The following is a 12,437-nucleotide window of genomic DNA, read 5'->3' on the forward strand; positions in this document are numbered from 1 at the left end:
CAAAGATTTATAAACAAGGACGCTCCCTGCATCCTTGTGTATAACAGTGAATAACTAAAGGTCCATCAGTAGAGGACTGTGTATAAATGCTGGTACACCCATTCTACAGCATTATGGTTACTGAAGTGGAGTCGTCTGTAACACTAACATGATGATGTCTCCTACACTAATGGTTCTGCACCCTGGCTGCACAGTCGAAGTACCCGGGAAGCTTTAAAAAAAAAAAAAAAAACTCACCTAGGGCCCCATCCTCAAAGAGTTTGGATTATTTGGTCCATGGTGGGGCCCAGGTAATGTTATTTCTTTAAGTGCTAAGATGATACTAATGTGTAACCAAGATGGGAAACACTCTTTTATGAAAATAGCAAATAAGAGAAAGTGTAGTCAAGCACTATACGATGTTATCTAGGTTTAAAATTATGTATGCATGGGTGTCTACACATATGTTTTTGTATAAATCCACCACAGAAGAGGTCTGGGAGGAAAATAACTGTGGATAACAGTGTTCATCCCCGGGGGAGAAGGGGGAGAGATTAAATTATTTTTTAAGATGTGTAAATCGTTTTTTTTAAGATGCGGATATGGACAGCCCAAAAGGAGAACACAGATGGGTGGTGGAGCAGGACAGACCTCCTGTGCCTTCACTTGTGACCCTCTCTCCCAGCCCAGAGTCCAGGCACTCCTCCAGCCCCTGGAGAGAGCATGAGTTTCTCTGTTATCTTTTCGGGTCCCTTGGGCTGTTATAGGTAAAGGGAATGGCTATTGACTCAGGCTCCGGAGTTGGACCAGCCCTGAGCTAATCCCAGCTCTGCCCCTCCAGCCATGTGACTTTGGCCAAGGTACTTCTGGGCCTCAGTGTGTGCATCCATGAAACTGAGGTCCAGAAGATAAGTCAGAGATCTGTTGTGAGAACTGACGGGGGTGAGGGTGGGGACAGGTGGGAGGAGCTGAAGGCAGGGCCTGGCACAGGTGAGTGCTTGCTCACTAACCCTCCACATCCTCCCCACAATCAGGGCCGGCCACGATGGCGACTCTGGATGGGCGTATGTAGGACCTGGACATTCTCCACCCACGTTGCCCCTGGATTAGAGGAGCATCGGGGGGCTTGCTCCAAGGATGCTTGGCAAAGGCCCTGGGGCCAGAAGAGCCAGGGGCACCTCAGACTGAACTGTCAGACACGTGAAAAGATACCGACATCACAGTCAAGCCCTTGACATGTTTTCTCTTATCCAATGTTCCCCTCAATCCTCAAAAGGGCTGGGGGAGCCAGGGAGGATCCAGCTGCCCTGCTGGCGGATCCCCCACATCTGCCACTTCAGTGTTCTCGCTCTGCGGACCCGTCACTTTAAAAAGTACCTTGAAAATATCTGACAACATCTTTCTAGTCTGTATTATTTTAAAGCCAAAGCATCTTGTGCTTTCCCATTCCTATGTTCCAGGAATTAACATCTTAACCATCTAAGACAGAGAGCCAACCCAACCAGTTCCATCCCATTTCACAGACAGGAAAACCGAGGCCCACAGTGGGAGCTGTCCCGCCCAAGATCACAGAGCATGCTTCCTCCAAACCGCAACCCTCCCGTTCCAGAGAAATAAATCAATGTTGACTCAGACCTTCAGTGAGTAGGGGGTCTTTCTTTTTTACACTTTTATTTTATTGGCAGTTTTCCCCACAAACACATCCCATTTTTCTCCTTCCTCCTTGCTTCTCCCAACCCATCCCTCACTCCTAGTGCTATTGAAGGGCAAACCATCCCTGAAAGATGCAGAAGGTCCTGAAGGTCGCTTAATGGAGGCTGGACTGCAGAGTCCTGGCCAGCACCAAGCTGGGTCAAATATGTCCACTTTGAAGCCCCCTCAGGATTGTGGCAGGAAGGGGGGAGAGGAAGGGACTTTACTCAACTGAAAGTTCTGTTTTATTTAAAGTTAGTATGAAAATCTCATATTGCTTTTATCATTTGAAAACAATGTTTTACAATCCAGCACAACGCTTGGCACGGTAGCTTCAATAAACTAGCTACAATCTCATAGCAGAGAGTACTACACACACCCCTGCCCCTATCTGGGCTGAGGATAAAGGGGGAGAATGGGTGCAAAGCATGCCAACCCCAAGGGGCATGAGGGTTCCCAGTCCTCCAGAGAGAGCATGTCCCACCTCCTGAACAGAACAGAGACTGGGGGAGGGGAAGGGGGGGGCAGGAGAGACCACCAGAGATGTCAGCTGTGAGCCCAAGTCACCCACAAAGATGATCTGTGCTCCCTATCAGTTCACCCACTCACTCATCGACTCATTCATCTAGGAATTCATCCCGTCATTAACCCATCATTTGTTCACTATTCACTCATTCACTTGTGCACCCGTTCATTTATTCCCTCAACAGTTTACACACTTACTCATTCACCTAACAAATCCTTTTTCAACACAGGGACCCAGAAGCCCAAGTCAAGGTCATATGCGAATGAGGGTGGCGTCCTGGAAGCCCACCAGGCTGACTGCATCCTATATAAAGAAACCCTCCCCCTGGACAAGAAGAGCAAGGCCAGTTTTGCCAACTCTCAACAGGGCTGCTCTGAGGACCTGAGATTTGAGTTACTCCCTGTTGCCCCAGGAGGCAGACCCAGAACCAATGCACCTCAATTACAGGAGGCGGACGGCAGCTTCACAGAAAGACGAACACGTGAAATTCAAACTGAAAATGCACAGGTGTGCCACAGAGGTCGTGAGCTCCCTGAGACAGAAAGTGTGTGAGTCCAGGCTGGATGGAAATAAGGATGCCATAAACACACTCCAAGAAGTCTGAAGGAAGTGGCCTCCAAGGTTTCTCTTCAACGTGGGATTTTCAGGATCCCGAGAAGTTCAAGGGCAAAAATAGTAGAGTCTTCCCAACATGCGTGCCAGGCCCCTAGCTGGTCCCTCTCTCCCTGAGGGGATAGGGGACAGGGACACGGCTCCCCAGAGAACCCAGCGCTCTCTGCAGCCTCCATCCCAGGCGACAGGAGCCTGCCCCCTCTTTCCATCCCCCTGCCCTGGGAGCCTGCCTCTCCTCCCTCACCCTCTCCCTGGGGACTCCCTGGAGCTGGTGATTGACTTTCGTCTCCCCAAGTTCAGACCTGCAGCCCCATGGGGCTAGGGACAAAGCAATATCTCAGGTTCAGGAACCAGAAATACACTGTATGTTGCTGGTGGCCATGAGGTCCTGCAGTCCCCAGGCCAAGGGGGTACACCCAGCCAGGATGTGACAGCCACTACCATCCCAGCTCCCTTATCCAGCCATGCCCTGCTCCCTAACCAAGCCCAGATGGCCATCACTCTGTCTCAGGCAGGTAGAATTCAGTGCAACAGGAGTTAGGTGGACAGTATGTTTTATTTAATTAGGATCAACAGAAGAGATAAACCTCACAGCAGGATAGGGAATGACAACGCTGCAAAAAATAATTCATGCCCAGGTAACGAAAGGGCAAATTTCAATTTCAGGAAAAAAAAAAAAAAAAACAGGGGAGAAAAAGGCACCTGGCACCTCCAAGGAGAACAGTATAAGCGTCTGCAGCACCCAGACCTGCGGGCCAGAGGTGGTGGGCAAACTGCGACTGGGAATCAAGGCAACAACGTGACCATTTCCCAACAGCTGTCCCTCCCCTTCCCCATCACAGACAAACCAGCCTGAAGTGTGCAGGGCTGGGTAGGTCAGAGGGGCCATCTGGGTCCTGGCAGGCAGGTGTGAGGGCCACAGGGCAACCTCACACCTGCCAGTCTCAGTCTCCAGAGGAACGGTGCCCCTCAAGGAGACAGAACAAATGTTCTCATCCTCAGAGTGGTCACCAGATGACTCAACAGCTCCTAAGCACCCCTCCTGCCCAGCCCCCAGCCCACCAGCCCTGATGGAGCCTTCATCTGCCCTGCCCGGACTTGGGGCACTCCAGTCTCCCCTCTCTCACCAGAGCTAGGAAAAGCATCACCAGCTCTCCCAATCACTTCATCTTCGGAGCCTCTGTTTCTCATCTCTCCCTAGAAAACGGAGGCCTTGAACTGGATGGCCTCCTCCGAGAATGATGGGCTAAGACCACGCCCAACCCACCACTACCTGGGCGTTGGCTAAAAATGAAAGTTCACAGTGGTGACGGCTGCACAACTACGCGAACGTACTTAATGCCACTGAACTGGACACTTAAAAATGGTTAAGATGGTAAATTTTACAGTATGTATACCTTACCTCAATTTTTTTAAAGGGAAAAAAAAATGAAGAGTTCTGAACCCCTCCCCAGACCAGCTGGGTGAGTATCTCCAGGATCTGGACCCAGGAATCCGCAATTTTAACCAGCTTCACTCCAGGTGAAGGTAACGAACCCAGCGCCGAGGATCCTCTAACCTGTAGGAATCCACTCTCTTCCCAAACCAAGGTTCCCTCACCTTTTCCAGCATAAAGCCTTGAATCATCTCAATAAATATCTCTTGCACGAATGATTATTCAAATTAACGAATTCTCCAGGTTTCATAGCCCCAGGAAATACTTTTATTTACCCTGCTCTCCCTCCAAAACGAATGCTCCCGCCACCTCAGACAGTACAACTGGTACAGCCGATGCTCTCATCTCCCAACCCCGGCCTCAGGTAGCGTCAGCCCAACACCCCCATTAGCTGCGAGAGGGAAATTACTGTTAAATTAGTGAGCCCATCTACAGAGCCCCATTTTATATCCCAATTCAGAAGATGACATGAACATCTGCTTTCACTTCAAGACATTAATTTTCAATTATTGGAGAAAAACAAAATTAGTCCTGACAAATTGCTGGCGAACACGGGCTCTTGTCTGGCAGTTCATAATAACAACTTTGGGGGCCCACAATTAGTGTCCTCGGCCGGAGTTTCCTGAAGCGTCCTTGTCATCTGGAGTCACTGGCAGAAGTCTCCTTGCCCCGAGTTCCGTCCGCTCTCAGGTGGCTGCCTCTTTGGCAGCCAGGTTCAGAGAACTAAGGAATTTCTGGTTTTCTCTTCCTGGAGAAGGCAGGGATGGAGGGGGAGGGACATGAATAAAAACACCCACCCTGACCATTTTCAGTTTTGGACATGTCAAGCTTGCCTCCCCTTCGGCAGCAGGATTTCACACACTTAAGACAGGAATGAAAATCACTCCTGAGTTCAAGGGCACCCAGTAAAGGTACCTTAGAGAGCCTTATAATTTTGCATTGGCTGTCTGCAGTGGGAGAAGGGTGGGTTACAAGGTCCTCTTATGAGACCCTTCTATCCCTACCATGATGTCATCCAAGATTCTAAGTCTAAAACTCACCAGGCCTGGCCTCTGAGATTAGAATGTTTATAAATCTTCTGCAGCAAAGAACTATTTGCTGGGGGTACCATCAACCCAGGAACTTGGTTCAGCCCGGGTCAGGAAAAAAAAGAAAGAAAACCTGGAATTTGCCAACCTTACGGACCCCAAATCCAGAGCAACCCACTTGATAAGAGATTATCAACACCGTAATCTCATTCGATGGGTTTTTTATGTATCTTGGCTGCTGTAGTCACTATATCAATAAGAAGCCACTAAAATGTGAATGAGCAGAAGAATTCTGAGATAATGATGTAGCAGCCTTTGAATCTGACTTGCCACGATTGAAACCAGAGTGTGTTTGCCTAGCTAACACGTTCTGACTCTTAGGGGGCAGAGGCGGTGGTCACCAGAGGGAAGCAGGTCAAAAAAGAGAGAGAAAAAGAAAACAAAACAACAACAACAAAGGTAAATTATATCTTTAAGAAGAGAATGAAAAGACATTGCTAGTTCCAAAGTCAACTCGTAACTGAGCTCTGACATTGTGTAATTGACTTTGCAAGTAGAACAACAGCAATGTAACAAAGAAAATGTCAGTGTTTTCACAGCACTAATCTAAAACACTGGGAGGCCCTCCCGCTGTCAGCCAGGGCTGACAATACAATAGCTTTCAAAGGGATATTACCATCATGCTTTTATTCCTGACAGCAATCAAGACAAAGAGAATCCTTTTCACAAGACATTAAAAATCAAACCTTTGTAAAAGAAGATAGGTAAAACAGCGTTCTCCTTAAAGACAGCCACACGGAGCAATCAGCTAATTGGCGCTCCTTGAAAGAGGTAAAGTATTTTTATTTACTGAGTGTACAACCCCCCCCCATCCCCGGCAGGTAAGCGATGTATCAAAAGTTTCCACCAGCACTTCCCCCGCTCCACTCCACCCTACCCTCTCCCACAGTCAGAGGGAGCTGAGGGCGCCAAAAACTTCAATTGGAATATAACCAATCCAGGCTTAATTAGTCCATTTTGGGTGCAAAACTACTCTGATTACCAACTAACATGCAGGAATTTGCAGAAACTGTCAAATCCACCAACCAAGGTGTATCAAGGTTTTCCCCGGCTACCCACAGTAACGGGGAGCCCACTAACAGTTTTCAAGGCATTCTGTTGTAATTACCCTGGACCCTCAGATCAGAAAGGAACCCTGATATCTATTGCAAACATTTTCGAGACGTGAAGATAATATTCTTTGCAAATACCAGTGTACCATGGACAAGGTCCAGGAAAGGTAAGTCCATTTTAACCTCGGGCAAACAAAGAGTTAACTAAACCCACCCATCCACCTCCGTTAAAAAAAAAAGAGAGGGCCAAGATAGGGCTAGCCTTCCTCTGCTTGCCCACCATCAAGACAGTTTTAGATGCCTGCATGTCAGAAGTTAGTGACGCTTACAGAAACCTGCAGGTCCAGGAGCAGCGAGTTAAGAGGTGCTAACGTTTGCGACCTACCCACTCTCCAAGCCACTGAAGTCACATGGCCCACCAGTTGCCAAGGGGTCCAAGATACCATGTCCCCACACCTCTTCAGGGCTTGACAGAGCCACTGTGGTCTAGGTGACCCCAGGCCTCTAGGAGGGGGAGAGAGAACTAACTCCATTTCTGGCAAGAGGTCCCTCTGGAACTCGGAGCCAAGGTGTTTTGTGACTTTTCCCTCTGGTACCTAACAGACCATCTGCCGAAAATACGCAAGTGAGTCCCGTCACTCAAAGACAGAAACATTACTCTATACACATCTGCAGAAGAGGATGCTTCTACTTTTCAGACAGAACTGGACACCGTTGTTTATTTTTAAACAGTATCTGAAAAACTGGTGCTATTCACTTTACTGCAAAATGGGCTGAAATTTTAAAAGAAGAGGGAACTGGCCCCAACACTGCCTTGAAATATCCATTCTCCTACCACCACCTCCTAAATCAGCCTTGTTCCAAGAGCCAGGCGGCCCGTCTCCATCGGTGGCAGGTTTCTTTCGTTTACACATCCAAATGAACAGTTAAGAGAAATCAATGCATCTAATTGCCAGACTATTAAATCCTACATCAGGGGAAGAATTCCAGAGCCACCAGCTTAAGAGCTGGCTACCGATATAGCAATGATTGCAACTTTCTATTAGACTGAACCAGACCTGCAGTTTTAGTCTCCAGCTAGGAACGCTGTATCAGATGCTGCACTCCACTTTCCCCCTCCCTCTCCCCCTCCCCTGTTAACATGCTGTAGCAGGCCACAACAGTGCCAGGATGGTTCTACGCAATTACTTCATGACTGTAAAGTCACCAGCATTTTGCAACTTTCGTGCGATGCACACTCAGCACCTTATGGTTAAACGTTTAGCAGGGTCCTCCTGTCCAACACACATAGTTTATCTTATTGCTTATTCAGTTTTTGCAAGGAAACAAGTGGAAGAATCTAAACAGTAATTACTAGACATAAAGGATGTTTTCTAGAGTGAGACAGGTCCTCCCAAAGCTGGGAGTTGGTGACTTAATTGAGGAAGGGGGGATTAAATGTTAGCTGCCCCAATCCACATAGAAAGCTAAAGAACCTAGAAAGGATCTGTTTTGCCCTTCCTACAAGCTCATGTACGTTTAGCCAAACAAATCTGGACAATTTACACCTGTATGTGGTCTCAGCTGAATCAAGAAACCTGTAACCTCAGATGCCTCTTTTTATTACAACTCAATTATTTCCATGGAAACACGAGCAGTGGCAAACCACACCGCTTCCAAGTCCCTAGACCAACAAATTTATAAGATGGACTTTGGAGGAGCTATGGGCTGGCAGGAGAGGAAGACAGAGAAGGGGAGGGGAGCACAGAGAAGTCACTGGGGGTAGTTTTGGGATGTTGTGGTTGGCGGGTCCATGGACACAGCCTGAGCGCTAATTAACATTAAGAAGTGTAATTAACAGGCAGTTGCTGGATGGAGGAAATCAACAGTATTACCAATTATTCAAAAGTTTTAAGCTGAGCCTGGGAAAAAAGATGTATTAATTTTCCATATAAATGGAGGGGCTGTTTTGTGGATCTGAGGAAGCAGTGTGGGTAAAGGGAGTAGGTTAACAAACCATCTGATATCATTGGCCAAAATAACATCAGTGAGATGTGATGGGAACAACCCCGGAGAATGAGGCCGAGATTATCAAAGGGAACAAATCATCTCACAACAGCCACACCACACCACCAGGAAACAGAAAGGGAGAGGATGGTGTCGGGAGGGAGAAATCGGTCAGAAAATGTGACTTTTGTAACACTGATATTTTTTTTGGTGTGTGTGGTTCTTTTTTTTTTAAATCACAAGGCTTCTGACGACCAACGAGGCTATTCTCCCCGCTGCCCTACTGCCTAGCACTCTTCTCTATTTGTTGGGTGTCCACCCTGGGAGCTGGGTTTTCCAAAGAAAGACAAACATCCAGGGGGGACAAGTGACCCCACTCCAGAAGGGAGGTTGTGTCTCTGAGTGGGAGGTGCGACGTCCCCACTAAGACCTGTCATGCCCTGCTTGCAAATCACACTTTCTGAGCATCCACTAGAAATTGTTACACTTCTGTCTTTCCTTCCTGCTATGGGCTTTCACATTTGCTAGATCAATTACGAGCTATACAGCCAAGCAACTTTCACAACATATAATGTGCGGACTGGGGAAGTCCACAATGCCTCGACGTTAGCCCTGACACACAGCAGCGGAGGCCAAATAAAATAAAATTCAAAAGGTACCACTGTTCCTTAAGAAGCATCTTTAAAGGTGAAGACCTTGTCATTTTAAACACTTGATAAGGAGCTGTCCACACTCAAGCACACTTTTGAATATTGCTTGAGAAGGGGGGGAGGGGAGGCAGTTCTTGAAAAGCAATAAATCCATCACCTGCTGTAACTCTTTATCTATTCAAATTATCTTCTCTCTTAATTCCTCCCCCTTAAGGGGCGGCATCTCCACCCTGTTCACCCCAGTAAACTGAATAAATGGCAAAATGGTGAGAGACAAGGGCTGGAGCTGCTTTTGGAAAATGCAAAGAGTCGCGAGAAGAAACAGAGGATCTCACACTCCAAGGGCCGAAAGGCAAGGCGCTGTGTGGTTGATATTTACAACGCTTCTCAAAATGCCTACACTAGTCTTGTTCCCACTTTGCTGTCTTCCCCCCATCAATGAGTTTGAATTCTCTGCTATACATGTACATATACACATTGAGAGAGACAGACATTCATTAAAAATCATGTCCAAGCTCATTCCATGAAAGGTTGAAGACTGACTCTTGAGTCTTTCTCAGTGATACACAGAGTGGTTTTAGAATTAGGTTCCAGCAACTCTGAAACACCCACCCATCTGTTCCCGGCAAATTGCTCCACCTTTGCTTTCTGTGCCTCGACTTCTAAAAGAAAGAGGTATGGAGGCATGGGTTCGAGTTAGAGGTAGGTAAGCTCTGCATCTTCCTCTATGAAAAATCTGTTTCTATACGTAGATTTAACTCAAAATCAACTGCCCAAGTTGGATAAAACTGTTTTTCCAACCAGAGACTCCAATTGTACATTTTCCTCTGGGCCACCTTAAGTGGCTCTTGAAGGAGTGAGCAGTGAGCCAAGGAAAGAGAAAAGAAATCAAACATTATTTCAAACCGAGAACCCTTCTATTCAGCAAAAGGACAAACATCTAGCGTTTTCCTGTCCCCTTACTGAGGTCTCCATTTTGGTTTCAACCAGAACACCCTCTAGACCCTCCAGTTCTGTGGAACAGGTCAGGCTATCCAGGACCGGGATGCCTGCCAGAGTGAGGGGAACAACACCAACTTATCTCAAGGAAAAAGAGGAAAGGGAGCAAGCGGGTTGCTGAGTTTGGACTGAGTTGGTCCGCTGCTAAGATGACAGGGAGAATCTCTGCTGAACCGAGTGCCCGCGATCTCCTGGGACTTTGGAAGGAGAGCAATGGCGGGTGTCTCAAGACCCTCCTTGCCAGATGCAGCCCCAGCCATTCCAGCCAGGAGCAAGGCTGGCAGGAAGGGAGCAGGGGCCCCTGCGCCTTCCCGCGCAGGCCTCCAGGAAATGAACTTTTCAGAGCAGAACTGGGCTCGGGCCAGAGGTCATCAAGGGAATTGGGAGAGGACAAGGGCCTCGGGACTTTTGGCTCCAGAGACGTAGCGGCTCTCATCCTGTCCCTCCTCTGTCATCTCCCAGCGCGGGGGACGGGGGAGGCCGGGCACCCACCCGGGGGAGACTGGAATGGGGACAAAGCAGCAGACGAGGCCAGGAGAGGGCAGCGGGTGGGAAGAGGACAGGGGAGGGGCTCAGTTGCCTTCATGCGGCATCTCCCCGGGGCCTCTGCTCTCCAGGGCCCCGCTCGGCCCGCGGGCGCTCGGTAGAAATAGAATGCGAGACAAGGACAAGAAGAGGGGGATGTGGGGCTGTGTGTCCTCACAAACGTGTGCACTCCGGGGACCTGAAACGGGAAGCCAGCCTAGGTGACGAGGGTGTGGGTGCCCGGGGTCGGGTCGCGGGAGCTCTCCGCGGAGGGGCGCGCAAGGCAGCCGCTGCGCTCCCCTGGGGACCAGCGTCCCGCCGGCGCTGCGCAGACAATGAACTCCTGACGGAGGCTCCCGGCCCGGTTGGCCTCGGTGGAGGAGGCAGGAAGTATGGGGGCCCGTGCCGGGAGGGCGGCCTGGGCAAGGGGCGGGGAGGGGGCGCCCGGCGGCCAGGGCCGGGGCCCGGGGCGCGCGCAAGCAACGCCCGCCGCCCTCGGCTTCCCGGGGCGACAAGGCGTGGACACAGGAAAGGCGGCAAGGCCCGGGGCCCAGCGAGAGCGGCCTCGGAGCTACCGGCCTCCTGGGCGCCCATCCTCACCGCCTCTTCCTTCCTCCCGCCGCCCGCCCGCCGCCGCCGCCGCCGCCGAGATTCGCAATCCCCGCCAAGTCGGGCCCGCACCCCTTGATTGGCCACGTGGGCCCGGGGCCCGCAAAGAGGGAGCAGCGAGGGCTCCTCAGCGGCGCCCCCAGGCCCGAGTCCCCCGCGGGCGGCGGCGCCGGGCCCGGAGAGGGTCCGGGCGGGTAGGGTGTCCGCGGTATGCCCCCCTCCACCTCCACTGCCTCCGCCTCCGGCTCGCGGCTTCCTCCTCCCCCTCCTCTTCCTCCTCCTCCGCCTCCGCCTCCTCCGCCTCCTCCTCCTCCTCTCCGCTCGCTCGCTCGGGTCCCAGGCCGCCCGCCCGCTCGCCGGTCCCTCCTCCCTCGCTCCCTCCCTCCTTGCTCGCTCGCGCCTCCGCCGGGCCTCGCTCGCTCACCTTTCACCGAGCGCGGCTTCGCCTGCTTCCGCCTGGACATGTCCGGGGCTCCCGGCGCTCCGTCGCCCTCCGCGGCCGGCTCCCCCCGCCGCCCCCCGCCGCTCCGGGCTACCCTTCTCCCCCTTCTCCTCCTCCTGCCTCTCGGAAACTTTTTTTTTTGCAGCCGGGTCGGCAGCTGTGGGGAGCGGATCGCAGGTCCGGGGCGGCCTCCCTGGGGGGGGCGGCCCGGGCCGGCCGAGGCCGCTCCGGGGCGGGGGGAGGCCCGGGGGGCGCGCCGGGGCCCTGCCTGTTGCAATGCGGCAGCCGGGGGCTCTCGGTCCCAGCAGCGGTCCCAGCGGCGCGGGGAGTCCGGAGGCCACTCGGCCGAGCCGAGTTATGCAAAAAAAAAAAAAAAAGCCGCCCCCCTCCTCCTCCCCACCCCCCGCCGGCCCCCGGCCCCTGCGGCCCCCTCCCTCCCTCCCTCCCCCACCCCACCGCCACCCTCACCCTCCTCCTCCTTCTCCTCCTCCGCCCCTTGCCGGATTTTTGTGCAAAGTTTGCAGGCGTCCGGCTACGCAACCCGGTGCGGAGCTCACAATGAACCCATCTGAGGAGGGGGGACGGGGCTGGAGTCGAGGGGGTCTCGGGGGGGAGGAGACCGGGAGGCGGTCGGGAGCGCGGAAGCTCAGCACCCCTCGAAAAAAAAAAAAAGCCTTCAGATTACCCCCTGCTGCACAAAAAATAATAATAAATATTAATGGTTTTTAAATGCCCAAACGCCTGGTTTGGAAATTATGATGGATGGGGAAGGGTATCCCTCAACTCAGCCTACTTGGGGGGTTCGAAACGGCCGCAGCCGCTCGGAAGCCGCAGCTCGGGGC

General features: G+C 51.5%; 1 protein-coding gene across 2 annotated transcripts in view; it reads right to left on the reverse strand.

The window, feature by feature from the left end:
* Nucleotides 1-12,144, reverse strand: part of ZNF423 (zinc finger protein 423) — a 326,671-nt gene extending 314,527 nt beyond the window's left edge. For both annotated transcript variants that reach the window (XM_082676939.1, XM_082676938.1), the window contains exon 1: nt 11,578-12,144. In XM_082676939.1, coding sequence (XP_082533065.1) covers nt 11,578-11,617 — 40 coding nt within the window. In that variant the 5' untranslated portion in view covers nt 11,618-12,144. The remainder of the gene's footprint in view (nt 1-11,577) is intronic.
* Between the last annotated feature and the right edge of the window lie 293 nt (nt 12,145-12,437).

The sequence above is a fragment of the Grampus griseus genome (genome assembly GCF_964374135.1).
Source record: "Grampus griseus genome assembly, chromosome: 19".
Classification (NCBI taxonomy): Eukaryota; Metazoa; Chordata; class Mammalia; order Artiodactyla; family Delphinidae; genus Grampus; species Grampus griseus.